General features: G+C 36.1%; 1 protein-coding gene across 3 annotated transcripts in view; it reads left to right on the forward strand.

The window, feature by feature from the left end:
- Positions 1 to 18,789, forward strand: part of USP15 (ubiquitin specific peptidase 15) — a 60,528-nt gene that overhangs the window by 39,798 nt on the left and 1,941 nt on the right. For all 3 annotated transcript variants that reach the window (XM_036400709.2, XM_036400710.2, XM_054514866.1), the window contains 14 exons: positions 813 to 957; positions 9,686 to 9,859; positions 10,187 to 10,345; positions 11,029 to 11,253; positions 12,618 to 12,701; positions 12,792 to 12,886; positions 13,059 to 13,247; positions 14,061 to 14,176; positions 14,306 to 14,581; positions 14,884 to 14,954; positions 15,248 to 15,363; positions 17,249 to 17,398; positions 17,784 to 17,887; positions 18,444 to 18,532. In XM_036400709.2, coding sequence (XP_036256602.1) covers positions 813 to 957; positions 9,686 to 9,859; positions 10,187 to 10,345; positions 11,029 to 11,253; positions 12,618 to 12,701; positions 12,792 to 12,886; positions 13,059 to 13,247; positions 14,061 to 14,176; positions 14,306 to 14,581; positions 14,884 to 14,954; positions 15,248 to 15,363; positions 17,249 to 17,398; positions 17,784 to 17,887; positions 18,444 to 18,532 — 1,993 coding nt within the window. The remainder of the gene's footprint in view (positions 1 to 812; positions 958 to 9,685; positions 9,860 to 10,186; positions 10,346 to 11,028; positions 11,254 to 12,617; positions 12,702 to 12,791; positions 12,887 to 13,058; positions 13,248 to 14,060; positions 14,177 to 14,305; positions 14,582 to 14,883; positions 14,955 to 15,247; positions 15,364 to 17,248; positions 17,399 to 17,783; positions 17,888 to 18,443; positions 18,533 to 18,789) is intronic.

Consider the following 18,789-nt stretch of genomic DNA (forward strand, 5'->3'; position numbering starts at 1 on the left):
TTCATTATGATCAGCGCCTGAAATGGTTAAAGTGGTTGTGGTTGCTTGGTTTTTTCTAACATATTGCAAAACAGTCCCTTACAAGATTTCTTAACCTTTCTAGTGTTCTCAGATATTCTCACTTTACTGTTCTGAGGGTTAGTTTATATTTGATATTTTGTTTCATCTGGAAACAAATTGTTTTAAATCTCATCATTTTACCTATTTCAGTCTTCTGCAGTTCCTTCTGTCTGCAAACAAATGCAGCATAGATTTATACTGAAGTTGTTGCAAGGCATTTTGCGCATTCCTTTACCTCTCAAGGCTTTTCTGCATTTGCATGCTGGATTGTGCTGTCCTAGCAGGGAAGCTATAAATAGACTGTCTGATGCAGTGAGGCAGCTATGCCACAGTGGCCTTGGAAATCTCAGCTTTCACCTGTAACTCTGCATTCCCATTCCCACCGACCTCACTCTTGCAGTTGCAGGATGCAAAAGGAACATAAATGATTGATTGCTGCTGGTGGTGTCTAAAGTCTGAGTGTTTTAACTATGATAGAACAATGAAGAATAGAGTAAGCTGTGAAGCTGCTCCCATAAAAAATGGGTAGGGATGTAATAATTGCAGTTACTGCAGTACGTTTGATTTTGGTTGTTGGTGACATTTAAATTGACATTAATGTTATTACATTAAAGTTAAGTGTTTTAAATCTTTACTTGTTCGCAAAAGTTAGTTTAACATTTTTAATCATTTAAGTCTATAAAGTACTTGTATGCTTTAAAGTACTATAGAGTACATGTTTACATTGTGAAAGATGTCTTGTTTTCTTACAGTGTGAAAAATTCAAACTATTGTCTCCCATCATATACTGCTTATAAGAATTATGATTATTCAGAGCCAGGAAGACACAATGAGCAGCCAGGCCTGTGTGGCTTGAGTAACTTGGGGAATACATGTTTCATGAATTCAGCAATTCAGGTATGTACCTTAAAATAAAATCAGCTAGTGTTATTACTTGAAAATAGTATCGTGTTTTATTTTGTCATTTTCAAAACTGATATTAAGAGATCTGATAAGTAGCGGGATAAGATTTAAAGTGAAGAAATAATACATCTTTATTGGTATACTTTAAAAGTTGATTTACATAGCTGCATTCATAATGCTCAATGTCAGAAAGAGGTTTGACCAGTGTTCTACATGAGTGAACTCTTGAAGTTGGATTCTTTGCTTTTTGTAGTAATTGCCATTCATATTATGTTACAAAAACTGCCTTTTCCTTTTGAAATGCACTTGAGTACCAATTGCAGTACTGAAAAAAGTGTCAAAAAGTAGATGACTGATAGATTACTGGGCCTTTATTTCTCACTCATTATGTACTTTTATTGCACAGGTTAACATGCAGGAACCTTGGAAAATATTTTCCTTTGACCTTTCAGAATAGCTATTTCATGGATGGGATATTTTACAGGAATGCATTCGCTTGTTCTTGCTATGAATGCAAGAGAAGTACTAGTATATCTAATACTCCTCTACCAAGATGAAGAAACCTTAGTGTTCTAATTTTAAATGGAAGCTGCAGTTGCTGAATAATTGACAGTCAGAACTAGGAGTTTTGTTTGGTTATGTTTAGTTCTCGAATTCACCTTTTGTTGTTGGAGCAGTCTTCTGTCAACAGAACTGTTATGTATCACATATTTTCCTGCTGAGTATGAAAATATTAGATCTTAACCAAGCATGCTGCATAGTTATCCTCCTTTCCTCCTTGGTCATGACAAGAGTTCTTGGCCTATGTTTATGATTTCTTTGGGTAAAATTAAAGAAAACCCAAAACTACAACCCAAACATTGCAGTCGTTATTTAGCCTGTTGGAGTAAAAAAGGAATTTCGGGTACATTTGTATGAAGCTGTTGAAATTTGTTCAGAAGAAAAAACACACTGTTCCAGAGTGATATAGTGTGTGTAGATACTTCTGTCCCTTCTTTGTGATGACAATCAATGAATCATTTGGCCTTAGTTTTCTGTAGCTTCCTCTTAGGTAGCTGCAGAGAGCCAAAAGCTCTCCCCTTAGTCTTGTCTTCTTCGGATTGAACTAATGCATACAGCTCTGCCTTGCCTTGTATATTGTTGTTCAGTCCCTTGACCACATTGGTGTCCTTTCTCTGCTCTTTCTTACACTGGGGAGCCCTAAACTGGACAGTGCTCCTGCAGCAGTCTCACAAGTTCCAAATGGAGGGGAAGATTTGCTCCCTTTTGCCTCTGACCGCAGTTGCTAATACAGCCCAGTTTGCAGCTGGATACCTTCTCCATGGGGATGAATGGCAGGATCACATTTCCACAGAAAAGAACTGCTGGGTCATAATGCAAAATTGCTTTCTAGCCTGTCAGCCCTCACCTGTTAGTGGTATATAGGGTAATTCCATGCTTGTTCCATACTTATTGATACAAGGCATCCATAAAACTAAACTTGTTTGTAAAAATGTTTTCATGAAGATACTTGAAGAGCAGTTGAACAGTGCAGAAATTAAATCTTTTTTTAGCATGCTATGTGAAAGATGGCTAAACTGAAAGGGGGAAGGACGCACATTTTGCAGTGTCCATTCTAACTAAAAATGCTACACATAACGTCTCATGATTACTGAATTGCGTCATTGTGCTGTTGGAAAGATAAGCATGTGGTTTTGTCTAGTGCATCAACCAGAATTATGTTTTAGGTTTGAATTCAAAGAATATTCTTGCTAAAGTTTTTTTGATGATTCTGCCTTGTTCATCAAGCTATACTGATTAAATAAGGATAATTTTATTTACTCATTCAAACCTTAATTGAGCTGGTATATGTGATTTGCATGTATGTAATTCAAAAGTAACCTTTAAGTTAGAATTTGAAGCATGGGTTTTTGCCTTTAGGAGTCCTGTGCAGCATAACAGACTTGTTACACATCATATCATTATCCCATTGTGTTAAACAGATTTCATTCTGAGGTCTGCACTAGAAATTAAATCAGCTTTGACTTCATTGCTTTTCAGTTACATCTAGAGAATTAAGTTTTCAAATAATTCTGAGAAACTGTAGTGTAAATTAATAAACACAGGTTTGCTGATTACCAAGACAGTGCTCTAGGTAAGAAAATGAGGTGTTTATTGAGCAGTGTAGCTTTTAGTTTGGCATGGCACCTTTAATATGTCCTTGAAGGTGTGTTTTTTCAAATGCATTATTTAGTGGCTTTCTTAGCAAGGAAGTGTATCTTTCAGTTCATCCTACTGTATGTCTCAGTGAAAGTACTATTCAGAGTTTAATGTCATCTAAGAAATCCATGGAAGTGCGTTTTAGTGAAAGTATATGTTCTTCACTGAGGTGTGACAGGCTGCAGTCTTCCTCTTGCCACCACTTTCATCTTTTCTCAGTTACACAGAAAGCGTGCATTTCACTTTGCTAATTTGCTATTAATTTCATGTTTTATCAAAGTAACGTTGGATTATTATGCCTATAGCTGGAGCACTCTGAATATGTTTTGATCTGTCTTAGTCCTGGAAGCAACAAAAAGATGGGCCCAAATAGTATGTGAATGGCAAAACCGAGAATTCTGCTGGGGAATATTGGCTGCTCTAGGCATTTACCTGGGTGATGGAGGACACCCTCAGCAAGATGAGAGATCACACAAATCTGCAATGAGGATTTGCTATATCATATGGCTGTGCTGCCATTCGGAGGGACTTCAGTGGGCTGGAACCTCATGAAGTTCAATCCCAGGACATGCAGAGCCCTGTGCCTGGGGAGAACAGCCCCAGGAACCGGTACACACTGCAGCAGGGGGTCAGCGGCTGGATGGAAGGCAGCTTGGCAGAGAAGCACCCAGGATCCTGCTGGACAAAAAGCCAGCAGTGTGTTCCTGTGGCCAGGGCAGAGAGCAGCATCCCGGGCTGCACAAAGAGTATTGCCAGTAGGCTGAAAGAAGCAATCCTTTCCTTCCACTCAGCACTGGAGAGACCCTGCAAGTTCTGAGTTCACTTCTGGGCTCCCCAGAGAGTTTAGGGAGCAAGTCTGGTGAGAGACCACACAGGTGACCAAGGATTGCAGCATCTGACCTGTGTGGAGAGACAGAGAGTTGGGGCTGTTCAACCTGGAGAAGACTCCAGGGTGATTTTACCATTTTTTGGAAGTACCTGGTAGAGAAAAGTAAAGAAAACTAAGCCAAACTCTCCTCGGTGCCCACTGAGAAAAAGAGGCAGTGGGCACAAACTGAAGCATATGCAATTCCTAAATATAGGAAACTTTGTTCTAAAATGGGATTTATCAGACAGTAGAAAATGGTTCTCAGGGAAACTGTGAAGCCTCCGTTCTTGAAGGTGCTTAAAACCGAACTGAAGTCCCAGGCAACCTGCTCTAGGTGACCTGTCTTTGAGCAAGTGGGTTGGACCAGAGAATCTGCAGAGATGCCTTCTAATCTCCACTATTCTGTGATTCTCCGATCTGCTCTGGTCACCTGCTTTATTTTACCTATCCCCCTAAGGTGTATTCCTTCACAATTGTGCTAACACAGGGCTGGTTTTCAGGATAAATGTGTTTTCTTTAAACAAAATAGTTTAATGTAGAGTACTAGACTCTGAAATGGTTTGGATTCCATTAATGTACCAAAAGCTTTGCTTCGATCCCTTCCATTCATGCTGGGTGTGATTAGTGTAGCTTCCTTCAACCAAAGCAGAGTTTGGTTGATCCATTTTCCAGCTGATTGCCACTTCTCTCAGATCTCTCTGCTTTCCAGGGAACATTGAGGCCCTTGAGTGTTCACATAGGAGCCATTTCTGCTTCAAAAACCACTGCATTTATCACACAGCTTCTCTTTGGTCCTGTCTGATGTACAGTGAAGAAAGTTTGCATCAGAGCTGTTATCAATGTTCCTTGACAAAGAGGGACAATTCCTTCACACAGCTTCGTCTCCTGAGTCTGACAAATTTGTGTGAAGGTTCTTGCCCTGTAAACACACTAGGTAGAAGTGTGAAAATCCTGGCAATGTCTTAAATTTTGTTGCAAGTTCTTTAGTAGTTCTTCAATCTATAGGTTAGGCTTGACCCTTTATCCCTCTAAGTGATTATTGTGGGGACCTTTGCCCTTCCAAGTAGGGGTTTTCAGTGTTAAGCTCAGGACAACTGGAGGACAGATGATGAAGAGATAGGTAAGATCCTCTGTGGGATTACAGACAGCTGCAAGCTGAATTAGAGTAAGGCCAAGAAGGTTAAAATACCATTGTCTATCTCCCAAGTGCTGTTCTCTTGCCACCACTCCTTAATTTAAAAAAAGTAATAATTTGGTATTCTTACTTTGGTTGTAATGGAATCTTTGTATAAGTTTTTTTCAGGTTCTTTTGAAGGGAGTATTCCATGTATTTATTTTATTTCAGTGTAAACATCTAAGGCTTGATTTTTTTCTACTTCAGCCTAAATGTCTGCTTTTGCAGATCTATTTTTGCATAAATAAAACAGGAAAGACAAAAGATATGTAGATTTTATGAAATAGATAGTATTATGACTACTTGAACCCATATTACAAAAAATATTTGTCAAGCAGATTTTTCATTCACATTCACTTAGGTACATAGGTATATGCTAAGCTGAAAATAAATTAGAAAAAATGAGTCTCATTAAGCATTGCTGTGCTGCCACCTGTGGATGTTTCCCAAGTATTACTTTCCTCTTTTGGTGGGATATTACAGATTAGAGCTCTGTGGAAATGTTTGGGTCTTTTTTTCTTTTAGAGTGAAAATGTGACAGTTCCAGAATTTTCATTTTGTGATTAAAAAATATGAGAAGGAAAAAAAAAAATATTTTCACTAAAAAGATCCATTTTTTCCAAGATTTTTATTTTGATGCATTTTTTCCATTAGTGTGATTAAATACACCTGACTTCTGAACGAGCTTTGAAATGGCTGTTTCAGAAGTTTTTTTTTCTTCAGAAAGCTGAATAATATTCCCTCTGAAGTTACTTATGGCTGTGAGTTTATCTAGACAAAAGATGGCATATTTCACCAATACCTGAAATTCCTAAGTTTTTATAGTTCTGTTTCAGTTGCCATAGGCATGTTGAGTTTGGATTAAGGAGCGTATTAATTAAGCACTTTTTGCCATGTTTGATAGCATACCGACAAAAGTCAGATAGACACAAGTAGGTGTAAAGTAAATTACTTTTTTTCCTGTGCCTTGGATCTTCTTTTCAGTCTGGCAGCTCTTAGTCTTTTGTTAGAAAGATGAACTACGAAACTTCAGTGTCATTTGCATAAAATTCTTAATAAGTAGCACCTGAAGTTGAAGAGCCAGGACACTTAGAGGACTGTTCAATTTTCAGTATGTCCATTAATGATCCTACTGTCTCCTCCTCATTTCCCCAGTTCACTGGCATGATAGGTAGTGATGTTTTCTTTGTTTTGGAAGTTTATTTTTATCATTATTTTTGTGCAATATTCCATATGGGATGTGGAGAAATAGTTCCTTGTTCCCTTAGGAATTATAGAATTCCTAAGGGAACAAGGAAATAGGATTATAGAATGATTTGTGGAACTTCAGGAGGTTTCTGGTGCAACCTCCTGCTGAAAGAAGTTTGGCTCTGAGGTCAGAGCAGGTTGCCCAGGGCTTTATCCAGTTGGATCTTGAAAACCTTCCAAGAAGGTGGAGCCTCTTAGTTCCACTACTTGACTGTTCTCAGAGTGAAAACTTTTTTCCTTATATTCTTAACCTCTCATATTTCAACTGATGCCCGTTGTTTCTTTTCTTCCTAGTATGTGCCACTGTGAAGAGCCTGGTTCCATCTTCCCCTTAACTTCATAGAGATACTAGAGGGCTGCTCTTGGGCTTCCCTCAAACATTCTCTTCTGCAGCCTGGACAAGCCCTGATGCTTCAGTCTTTTCTCACAGGGCAAGTGCTTCTAGGCCACTCACAGTCTTGGTGGCCCTCTTCATTCTTTTTTTTTTCCTTTTCTTTCAATTAGGTCTGTGCAAACTCTTACATCAGAATTATTCCATACTTAAACTACAGAGATTTAGAAGAGTATGACTTGACTATTTTTATTATTATATTTCCCCCTTCTATGAAGGTTTCATAGGACAGGTAGACTTGGAATCATTATCATGGGCTGATATTGTACACAGTATTCCAGTGAGGCTACAGCATTGAGATATGTGTGTGTATATATTTGTGCATGTGTACATAACACTAAAAATAATGATTTCTTTCTCATTTTCCTGTGCATCTTAATAACTTTTTTTCCAGTTTATTAATATGTAATATGGAAGTATAATTTCGGTGTTAACCTTTGTCATGCTGAAGATTAACCTTTTCTCCTGTGGTTTGTCTCTTGGAGTTTCTGCCTTCTGTTCTATACTTCCCATGATCTTTTCAAATGATCAGTTCAGGTTCAGAGAACTTTACAGAAATTTTGTTAGTTAAAGAAAACTTGTAGAGACAGTAGTACCTGAAATGAAGTGACATTCTGTTAGCTCTTTAGTTCAAAGACAGTTTTCTATAGTTTTACTGTATTTGTTTGCCTATTTTGGCTGCTATTATTCCTCACATTTTGGTATACTTTTAGTTTACTTATTGTCTGTGTTTTGAAGCTTAACAGAAAACCCCAAATGATTAGGTTGAACAGGACACATAAATCTGGTAACTTAACTATCCAGTAGATTGTCTTGGTTTTAATAGACACTTTCCATAAGGCTTCCTTGATAACCTACAACATATGACATGAGAAAATAAGAATGTAGGATTCCCTTCAAATTGGCTTCTGGATGCTTTTTATCTTCTGATTTTAATCATGATCTTAAATAATTCTCCATTGTCAGCCTTTTCAAAGAGGAAACATGTTTGTAATCATTTAGCTTTGTCACTTACATTGAAAAGATCAATGCATATATGGCCAACTTTATTAGCTCCTCTAGAAGCGACTCTTTTAAAAATTTTGGTATCTGTTATTTTAGAAAAATATGTCAGCTCTGTACCTCAAAACCTGCTGTGTTGCGATAGACATTTTAGCATTCCAGTACTACCATTAGTGTCATCTTATGCTGTAATGTGAATATTGTTAAAGGAAAAAAGGAAGTTATCTGTAGTAATCCTCCTGACTTGTACTACAAATATTGATTAATATTCTGAGAAAGTGACAAAATCAGTAAATTAGGTGAAAACTAGAAACTATTGAATTATTTTTTAATGGACTCCACATTGTCAGGACATTGTATAATGCTTGACTAACAGAAAGACCTGTAGAAAAATATACTATTTTTTCATTATTTAGTTCCTTGTGTGGGACATTCCTCACACTAAACTGAACAGTTGAACTGATTTCATTTCCTAAACCAGCCCAAAAATAATCCAGAAGACAACACATCTGCACGGTAGGGGGAGTTGGGATCACCACTACTGGAAGTAAAATCTCTTTGCCATATAGCAAGAGAAAAATGAGATTGCTTCAACCTCGAGTGTCCAAAAGTGTCTGTAATACCAGGAATTTTTTTTTGCAGTGTTGACAGATCCTGAAAGCTTTAGGTGAGGAGGAAGAGAAAGGAAGGAGTTTGATATAGGCATGAAACTCAGCTCTCTACAGCATGTGACTGGTTTTGCTTTGTAATATTGCACAGGTATGATAGGCAGACATAGGAATATTTTTTTTTGCCCTACTCAATAAAGTTGCAATTCTTCCAGTCTAATTCTTCTATCTTATGCAATAGCATATGTGGAGCTCTTCTCCTTGTTTACAGAGAGGCAGACGAGACTGGTGAAATACTTGACCTTTCCTCAAATCTTTTAATAAAGGAAAGAATGCAGAAAAGCTTACAATATTTAATGAACAAACTCTTAAGAATATATGCTAAGGCATGGCATGGGGATTATTCCTGAGTGATGGAAATGTTTATGTTTAAAGGAGTATGAAGAGAAACACACAAAAATGGAAAGTGAAATTGTAAATCATACTGCAGTGATTACATCCTGCTGTCTCCAAATTCTGAGAGAAGAGACAAACTGGTATAATTGCCTGTAAGTCTAAACCAAGGTCCTTGCTTTCCTTGGACTAATTTCAGCTCTAAACTGTATCACAAGATTTAAAAGAACATAGCAAGGGCTACAGCACTGTGATTCAAACTCTAGTTGCTCTAGCACAGATTGCTGTCTCCAACAGCATCCATAAGCTGATATTAACAAAGAGAAGGAAAAGGCCAAGCATCCTCACCTTCCCTCTCCTGCCAAAATAAAAGAAATCTTTTTTCAAATAATGCTCTGAATATGTTATAATTTGAAGTAATAAGCCCTGTTGCCTCTGTCTTCCAAACATGTGCACTCTCCACTTTGTTCGTCTATTACAACCTCCAGCAACAAGTTTCATAAAGCCATTTGTGTCTCAAGAAACACCTTCTTTTGTTCGTTTTAAATCTTGATACAAATTATGTTGTCATGCTGTGGGTTGTTTGGACTACTCTGTTTTATAAATTTTGAGGTAAAGCTCTTGACAGATACTATCTTTGCATAACTTGTAATGACAGCTGTTGCCAGTCTTGGTTTAAAGCCATTATTTGTTTCTGGAAAAGATTGTTTAGGGTTTTTTCTCTTTTCCTTCCAGGCACTAGACATTGCAGTTCATGGCTGCTTTAACAAAATTAAAACATTCTTTGTGTAGAACTGATTCAAATCACTTTTCTAAAAAGTCTGTATTATTTTTTGCAGTGTCTCAGCAACACACCTCCTCTTACAGAGTACTTCCTCAATGATAAATATCAAGAAGAGCTGAATTTTGACAATCCTTTAGGAATGCGAGGTGAAATAGCAAAATCTTATGCTGAGCTTATCAAGCAAATGTGGTCAGGAAAATACAGCTATGTTACCCCAAGAGCATTTAAGGTCAGTAAGGAAATTACATGGAATTACATGTCGGTTTTGGTTTTGTACTTTTACGTGTATAAAACTTGGAGAAATGTGCAAAAAAAAAATGAAGTACTGTTTATCAGTATGCAGTTCATTCATTGCACTGGTAGAACACTTGGATGTATTTTTCAGTAGGTGTCACTTGTGCTTTGAGAATTAGTTTTGACTTCCTGTCTCCATTGAAAAGCTTACCTTTTATAACTACAAGTTTTACCTTTTCAATATGCTGCAATAGCATCTTAGAAGTATCTACTCTTTCTGACAGTTTAGGTATCAGGAGTGTTTTGCATTTATTTTTTTTAGACACAAGTGGGACGATTTGCACCACAATTTTCTGGTTATCAGCAACAAGATTGTCAAGAGCTACTGGCTTTTCTCTTGGATGGTTTACATGAGGATTTGAATAGAATTAGGAAAAAGCCTTATATTCAATTAAAGGATGCAGATGGGAGACCAGACAAGGTAGGGATTTTGGAGCTGATCATCTTCATTTTAGTCAAAGTTGTATGCTGTAAGATACTTCTACATGATTATGCACTGGAAGGTTGGGAAACTGATTATGTGGGGCTTTTTCTGGAAGACATTTCAGAAAATAGGACAAAACTTGAAAATTGACATCTTGAGAAACTGTGTAAATTTCTATTTATTTTTAAGATAATGACGGGGGATGGGAGGATGGTAAGTTCTTTTTTAAGACTTCATTAAGATAATCGTTCTTGTTCAATTCGGTTCTGAGTTCAGTTGAAAAAACAATTTCTGTTCTGTTGTTCTTTTATTTTTATACCTGCAGGATGCAGCATTCTGTCTCTCGCCAGTACTCTTACTTTAGAGAAACCCTTCTTTTGTTATGAGTATGAGTTAATTCAGATGGAATTTGTAGGTTTATCTGCTTTTTGTCTTCCTCCAAGCTACTTGAAAGTCACTCTCAGACTGTGTAATACCACTGGCAGGATTTCTGTCCTAGGAATAGCATACATCTTTTAACCTGCAAACCTGATAGTAGTAACATTCCTTACGGGTCCTTTGGAGCGACATTTCTGTGTTTAGGTGGTTACTGAAAATGTTCTGTCAAGGGCTTTTACTAATGATTCTCACTATTCATTTCCTACTTCTTTGTCATAACCCAGATCATGCTTTGTTTACAGGTGGTTGCTGAAGAAGCCTGGGAAAACCATTTAAAGAGAAATGATTCCATCATTGTAGATATATTTCATGGCCTTTTTAAATCTACTCTAGTTTGTCCTGAATGTGCTAAAATATCTGTAACCTTTGATCCCTTTTGTTACTTGACACTTCCATTACCCATGAAAAAAGAACGCACTTTGGAAGTTTATTTAGTTAGAATGGATCCACTTGCAAAGCCTATGCAGGTAAGCAGCTTAGTTTATATACAAACACTTTGATTCATGAGGCATTAACAGTGAACCCAAGTTCCTTTACACAGTGCAAATTTATAAGCAAATCCAACAAGCTTTATTTTTCTGGTATGTGTTCTGAAGTCTCACTTAGGAAAGTGGGGAAGACTATACATACTTGAGGAAGACTGTACATACCTTGTATAGTTTCAAGAAAGAATTGGTAATTTCTTATGGTTGTTATAATAGGGCTTCTTAATCTTTAAAATGTATGCTGACGTAATTTTTTGAGAGCTGCTGTGATGAATTTTTATGTTTATAAAAATATCTATACTTAATCTGTAAGACTTAATTTCTTGGTTTCTTAATCACAAAAGGCAAATATTTGTAATAAGTGGTGGAAAAAACCCTCATGACTAAATATATTGGGTAGTCTCTCACCTCATAGTCAAAACATTTCAGATGAGATTTCTTTGTGAAGAGTATCCCTTTTGCCGTTCTTGAGGAAGGGGATGATATTACACACCTTAGAATGTCATGAAAAAATGTACATAACGTTATCATAACCAAGTCATGATTAAATGGTTCTAGCTGTACTTTATACAGTAAGTGAGGATAAGTGAAAAAAATACAACACAGGCACTTCGGTAGGCGTTCAAAAAGGCTCTGACACCTGAAATCAGTACTATAAGAAGGAAAGTGGGAGAAAAGAGTGTTCTCAAAGGCAGTATGAGTTGAGGAATTTGAAGGTGAAGGGAGATGTATTAACTGATGTGAGATGAGCCTGCTAAAAATTTAATTGTGAAAATAGGGGATGCACAGTAGTTGCACAGGGGACAAAAAGTAGTTGAAAACTACTGAAGTAGTTGAACGTGATTCATGCGAGATGGTTGTGCTGGAATTAATAGTTTGGGAAGAGTACCAGTTCAGTAGAGTTTTTGTGAGTCTGAATTATTATAAAACTTAAGGATATAGCATGCAATGCTTGGCAATTAATTACAGAGTTAATAATAGCTTATTTCTAATTAATCCTATCTTTATTATGCAAATAACAGATAAGAATTTTGTGTGGAGTTTTATTACAAACTTCAGGAGCACTGCATAAGGGAAGCTACAGAGAGGTTTTCTTTGACTTTATTCAAGTTCTCTCTCTGCATGTGAAATGAGAATCTGTAGTCAGTGTATGTGTATTTGTAAAGTTATGCATAGAATTACTATATTTTATGCAGGTTTTGGAATTTATGTTAGTTGATCTACATACTTTACACCTTAAGTTTCAAAAATATGAAAGAAATACGTGAAGTATGCTGGGCATGTGTTGTTTGGGCATTTTGTATATTTGTTCTCTTAATAAATTTAAATTATATTTTCCTTTTTAGTACAAAGTAGTTGTTCCCAAAATTGGAAATATATTGGATCTTTGCACAGCATTGTCAGCTTTGTCTGGTGTTGCTGCAGATAAGGTAAGAGTGATCTCTTAAATAAAGCACAACAAATAGCATTTTAATGTGTATTAACCTGGTTTAACAATGTATACTCCATTTTCTTTTCAGATGATTGTTACTGATATATACAATCACAGGTTCCACAGGATATTTGCCATGGATGAAAATCTAAGTAGCATTATGGAACGTGATGACATTTATGTGTAAGTGTAGATAACACGCTTCATGTCTCTTTGCAGTTTTAGCTATTTGTAAAAGCTTAAAACCTAGACACCAGATAAAGATCAAACTAGGAGGGGATATTTTTTTCTTTTTCCCCTTTGTAGCTTTTTCCTTGACCATTTTTCTTTGTATTTCTGATTGTTTTTCTTCTAGATTTGAAATCGCCATCAATAGAACAGAAGATACGGAACAAGTCATAATTCCTGTTTGTTTAAGGGAAAAGTGCAGGCACACTAGCTACAGCCATAGTGGTTCTTTACTGTTTGGTCAACCTTTTCTCATAGCAGTGCCTAGAAACAATACTGAAGATAAACTGTATAACCTGCTGCTGCTAAGAATGTGGTAAGTTTATTGTTAAAAGAAAAACTAGTTTGTTAAGAGTAATGCTAATAGTTGGAGTCAGTAGGCATGTACATTCATGTGCATTTCTAACATACTGATTAGATTTGAGTACTTGTATTTGCTTTCTGTTGAATATTAAATATAAAATTTTAGCCACTAATGTGGGTTTTAATTTTTTTGTTAGCATGACCTCATCCAAAAAGTATTTGAGAAGACAAATAGTTTGACAAATAGTAGAGAGTCAGTCTGTATTGTTAAATAATTCTCTTGTATGCTTAGCTGTTGGTTAGGTCTTGGTAAAGTGGGAATGTTTTCCAGTTATTATGCTATGGTTATACTTCCTGTAGCTACTGTTCAGGTTTATGCACTATTTTTTGTTGTAGAAGTACATGGTAGACACTTCCTGAAACTAGACTAGAATTAGTGTCATTACATAGAAGAAATTAAAATCATATAACCTCTAATTTAAATTTATGTTTCTTTCTCTGTGGCTGTAACTTTCTCTGTAATATGGTTAATGAGCAATTTAAAAAACTGAATAATGGACAAACAAAGAGTGAGACTAACAATCAAGCTGTTTCAGACCAAGTCGCTGCCAAAAATATACAGTCACATGTGAGCAGGTTTTCCTATGTGCTTGTAACACTAGACACGTTTGGCAAGAAAACTGATAATCTGAGTAAATCAGAAAGGAGTGCAGAAATACAGTACAGTAGCAAGGACTTGTGAAAACAGTTTAATTACCAGTTTGAACAATGAAAATTGTTTAACAATCCATTGCTTCTGACTGTTGCTTTCATTTGTTACATTTAGCCGATATGTAAAAACATGTACTGAAAGTGAAGACACTGAAGGTTCCCTGCATTGCTGTAAGGACCATGGTATCAATGGTAATGGCCCAAATGGAATACATGAAGAAGGATCTCCAAGTAAGACTGGAATATCTACACTTGTTTAATATTTGGTGTTGAATTTCAAATGGAAGTTAACTCTCTAGTCTTTTTCAATTACTGTCATTCTGTCTCATTTCTTCCTCTTTATTCTTCCAATTGCTCAAGGTGAAATGGAAACAGATGAGCAAGATGATGAATCCAGCCAGGATCAGGAACTTCCCTCAGAGAATGAAAACAGCCAATCAGAAGACTCAGTTGGGGGTGACAATGACTCGGAAAATGGATTGTGTACTGAGGATACTTGCAAAGGTCAACCGCTCACGGGACACAAAAAGCGATTGTTTACATTCCAGTTCAATAATTTAGGCAGTACTGACATAAACTACATCAAAGACGATACCAGGCATATTAGATTTGATGACAGGCAACCTAGGCTTGATGGTAAGTCACAGGGAACAGAGTGGGCAATATTTGGTTCTGAGACTCTTCTCTGACTCTCACGTTTCATTTTCTTTGTGTGCTGTTTGATATATTTTTCTTTTAAATAGTAAATTCTGTATAATTAACTAAACTTTTATTGCAGTTGACTTTTAGAAATACAGAATTTTTATATGCTTCAGTTTTTTGTAATTAATTCATTATACCATTGTCTAGTTTATTTTGAAGTGTGTTTACCCAAAGTTAATACAATTTCATGTAAAGCAGGAAATAATATTAAGAGAAAACAATTTTTTTAATCTCAGAAAGATCTTTCCTTGCTTTGGATTGGGATCCTGAATTGAAGAAGAGATACTTTGATGACAGTGCAGCAGAGGTAAGCTGTTTATGTTGCTCCCTTTCCCAGCACAAATAAAAACTAAACATAAAAAATGCAGTGTGGGACATACGAGATTGTAAGTCTTCACAAGAAGCAGCAACTATATCTTTTTTCATTTTATTCTTAGTAAATATGTTGTCATAAATAAACTTCATATATACATCCATGTAATTAGCAAATCAGTTTTTCCATATATAGGAGCTTTGTAGTTACTGTTTATAGTAAGACGACATCACTAAAATGAGTTTTGTTTCATTTGTTCTCTTAACTCAAGAAATACTTCTCTTTAGGATTTTGAAAAACATGAAAGTGTGGAATATAAGCCTCCCAAAAAGCCTTTTGTGAAATTAAAAGACTGCATTGAGCTGTTCACAACAAAGGAAAAACTAGGTGCTGAAGATCCATGGTAAGCACAAAAAATTAAAATTATGTACTGTGGTCTATTTCTCAAAATTAATCAAAACCATGCTTGAACATAGAGATGAGTAGCTGATTTATTAATGGCATTTTGAATCTTGTCATTTCAAACATAGTTGAAAATTCTCAAAATGCCTTTTGTTTTGGTCCATTAGTTAACCAAAATTTCTACCATGTACCAGATTTTTACCAAAAGAAGGTTTTATTTCTAAGGAAGACATTTAATGCATTTGCAGTTAGGAGGAAGGGTTGATACTTTAAGTGCTCTAGTCTGTGAACTTCGATGGACAGTGAATGAATAATATTGTGACAAATTCAGTGTAGTGGTTTAAACAAATACTCCTTTCTGAGATGAGAGAGGTTGGTGCATACTCTATTTTCTTTATGCAAATACATAACTTGCCTTGCATCGATACATTAAATAGGGATGTGCGTAAACAGCAAGTGTATGGGATGGGGGATGTCTGTAGTCAATAATCCCCTCAAATTCATGTTCTAGCCTTTAGGTTTTGGCAGAGACTTTAATGCTATTCATGGTTCTTCCAAATTCTAATTTGGAATCGCATCTGAATATTCATAATTATGGTATGTTCCCTTAAGATCCTTTTTTCCCAGGAATTTTCTAGCAGATAATCTTTCATCAACACCTTTAAGCACAGAATTAAGTTTGAAAAGAGAGTCTGCTAATTTTTCTTCTGTGTATACACAAAAGTTTTGAAGCTCTCCAAACACTGTCACCAGAGTTTCTCCTATATTTGTGCAGGGTAGGGAGCTAACTTACAAAATCTCTTTTTTTTTTTTTTTTTGGGTTTGCTAGATTATACAAAACTGGATAGATTGTTTGAGATACCATATAACTCAGGTGTGGTATGTCAGCACTTCCATTTGGCAGCACGTTTTAAGCAGAGTATTTTAACTACTAAATACAACTGCAGAAGTCAAGCAGCTGCTACTAGATGCATCTCACTGGAGGTCATTAATCACATTTCTCTTTATTTGTTAGGTTATCACAAGTGTAATCTGCGAGAGTTCACCATCCCTAGTCCAGCACTGTTTGTGTTCTACATATTCTAAGCCAACTGGGAAAACAGATTTTCAATTCCAGCCTGCCCTTACAGTTCTCCTAATTTTTTGTCATTATCTGATGTTGCTATTTAAAGACACTTGTGCAGTCTTTTCATTAGGGTTCATCTCTTTTCTTTTTTTTTCCCCTAGATTTTTACTTGTTAGATGCTAAAGTGTAGAATATGCATAGATTACTTCAAAGAAGAGTTTCTTCCATTCATTCTTACTTATCTTCCTTCCTGAGCATTAGTTGCTGAACGGTTCAAGTATGCATTGCAGGGAACAGAAATTTCTAAGTCACAGCCTGTTCAATACTTGCCTACTAATAAGGGAAATTTCTGGTAATGATTTTTTCCAGGTTCCAGGTATCACTGTAATCTGGTTTTAGATGGCAGATGGGATAGGGTGGTGGATGGATAAATTTGGAAACTGAAACTTGAAAGAATCACAGTTGCTTGTTATTTTTGGCTTTTTTTTTTAATGGTTAGTTTCTTAACACTTTATCTCTTTTTCATAAAATACAAGAATGCTATGTTTTAACTAAGGATACAGGTATCTGATCAGGGATGTAGGAGATGAGAATCCAATATTGGGGGATGCTGCTTCTGTGTTAATGATGTTGAGCTTCACTGGGATCACACTTGCACGTTGTAAGCTGGAAGGGATGTCTATGGCATTAGTAACAGAACATGAAGAATGTCTGGTTTTTGCTCATTTAGTTCTCCCATGAATGTGACTTTTTCTTTGGTAATGTGTTTTAACGTTCATATGGACTACAGTTACTTAAAATTTATGATTTTTCCTTTTAGGTATTGTCCAAACTGTAAAGAACATCAGCAAGCTACTAAGAAGTTAGACTTGTGGTCACTGCCCCCCGTACTGGTAGTTCATCTGAAGCGCTTTTCCTACAGCAGATACATGAGGGACAAGTTGGATACATTGGTTGATTTTCCGATAAAGTAAGAAATTCAAATATTTTGATGCTAGAAGTATAAAATCGTGACTAGGACATTTGTTTAATACAGCAATTGCATAAAATGGGTTTGTTCTCAGTTTCCATGAGAGGATCCAGTAAACTAATGACAAAATGCTTCTGGATTAAAAGTATAAACTTGGCAAAATAATTATAATGTAAAAGTATGAAAGATTGCTTGTTCCTGTTCCATTTCTTACAGAGTGAAAGAGATGCTTTGGCAGAGTAGTCTGGTGTATTTTTGGAGGACATATGAAATAAAGGGCTCTGAGACCACCAAACTGTGGTTAAAAATGCTATTAACATGACTGAATTTTGGTTGGGTTTTGTTGCTTGTTTTACTTTATTTTTGTTTGTTTTGTATTTAACAGTGACTTGGACATGTCAGAGTTCCTTATTAATCCCAATGCAGGGCCTTGCCGCTACAACTTGATTGCTGTTTCCAACCACTATGGAGGAATGGGAGGAGGGCACTGTAAGTTGGTTTCAAGTGTCATCATTCTAGATGTCAGCTTTTATTTCTATGTTGATTTTGATTGAAGTACTGATCACTTTGAATCAATGGTGCTTTTTAATGGTTGAGGGACAATTTTTTTTCTATTACCTTGAAATGCTTTCACAAGTATTTCAACACAAAAATCTGTATGCAATGATCCTTTGGGGTAATTGTAGGTTCTTTTATACTTCTAGCTATGCATATTGTGAAAAGAGAAAACATAAGAGCTGCTGTACTCTTACACCTGATTTTGTCTTGCTTGTCTGTACTTCTGTTCATTGTTCTTCTCGTTGAAAGCAGAGAGAAAAAATGACTGAGGGGATTGTATTTTGACTGTCCTTTTCATTGTCTTTAGAAGGGAAATGTTGGTGATTGAACTCTCTTTGCTAAAAATAAAGTGTTAAAGATGTTTAATAGTGATAATGAGGTTTAGTTAGTTAAATATTAAGTGTTAGACAGTAACACACTCTAGTAACCGATTGTATTGCATCTATGAATATACAATGTCCTGACACATTTTACTTTTTTGTCCTAGATACTGCTTTTGCAAAAAATAAGGATGATGGAAAATGGTACTACTTTGATGACAGTAGTGTGTCCACTGCAAGTGAGGACCAGATAGTGGCAAGTATCTTTTATGTTTCCAAATTTGGGACTGTTGATGTTTTCGTGTCAGGGCTGGAAAAATGAAGAGTAAACCATGAAACCTGTGTTAAATTTGTAGGCAGTAGTTTGTGTTCTCTCAAAGGACAGTACAAACCAAAAATGCTTTGCTACAACATGCGAAAATAGCTAACATAACACATAACACAGTCTGCATTTCTTTGTAATTTCACCTTGTATACTTGGAAGCAAAGAAAAAGAGTTAGTAACCTGGATTG

The sequence above is a fragment of the Molothrus ater genome, chromosome 5 (assembly GCF_012460135.2).
Source record: "Molothrus ater isolate BHLD 08-10-18 breed brown headed cowbird chromosome 5, BPBGC_Mater_1.1, whole genome shotgun sequence".
Lineage (NCBI taxonomy): Eukaryota > Metazoa > Chordata > Aves > Passeriformes > Icteridae > Molothrus > Molothrus ater.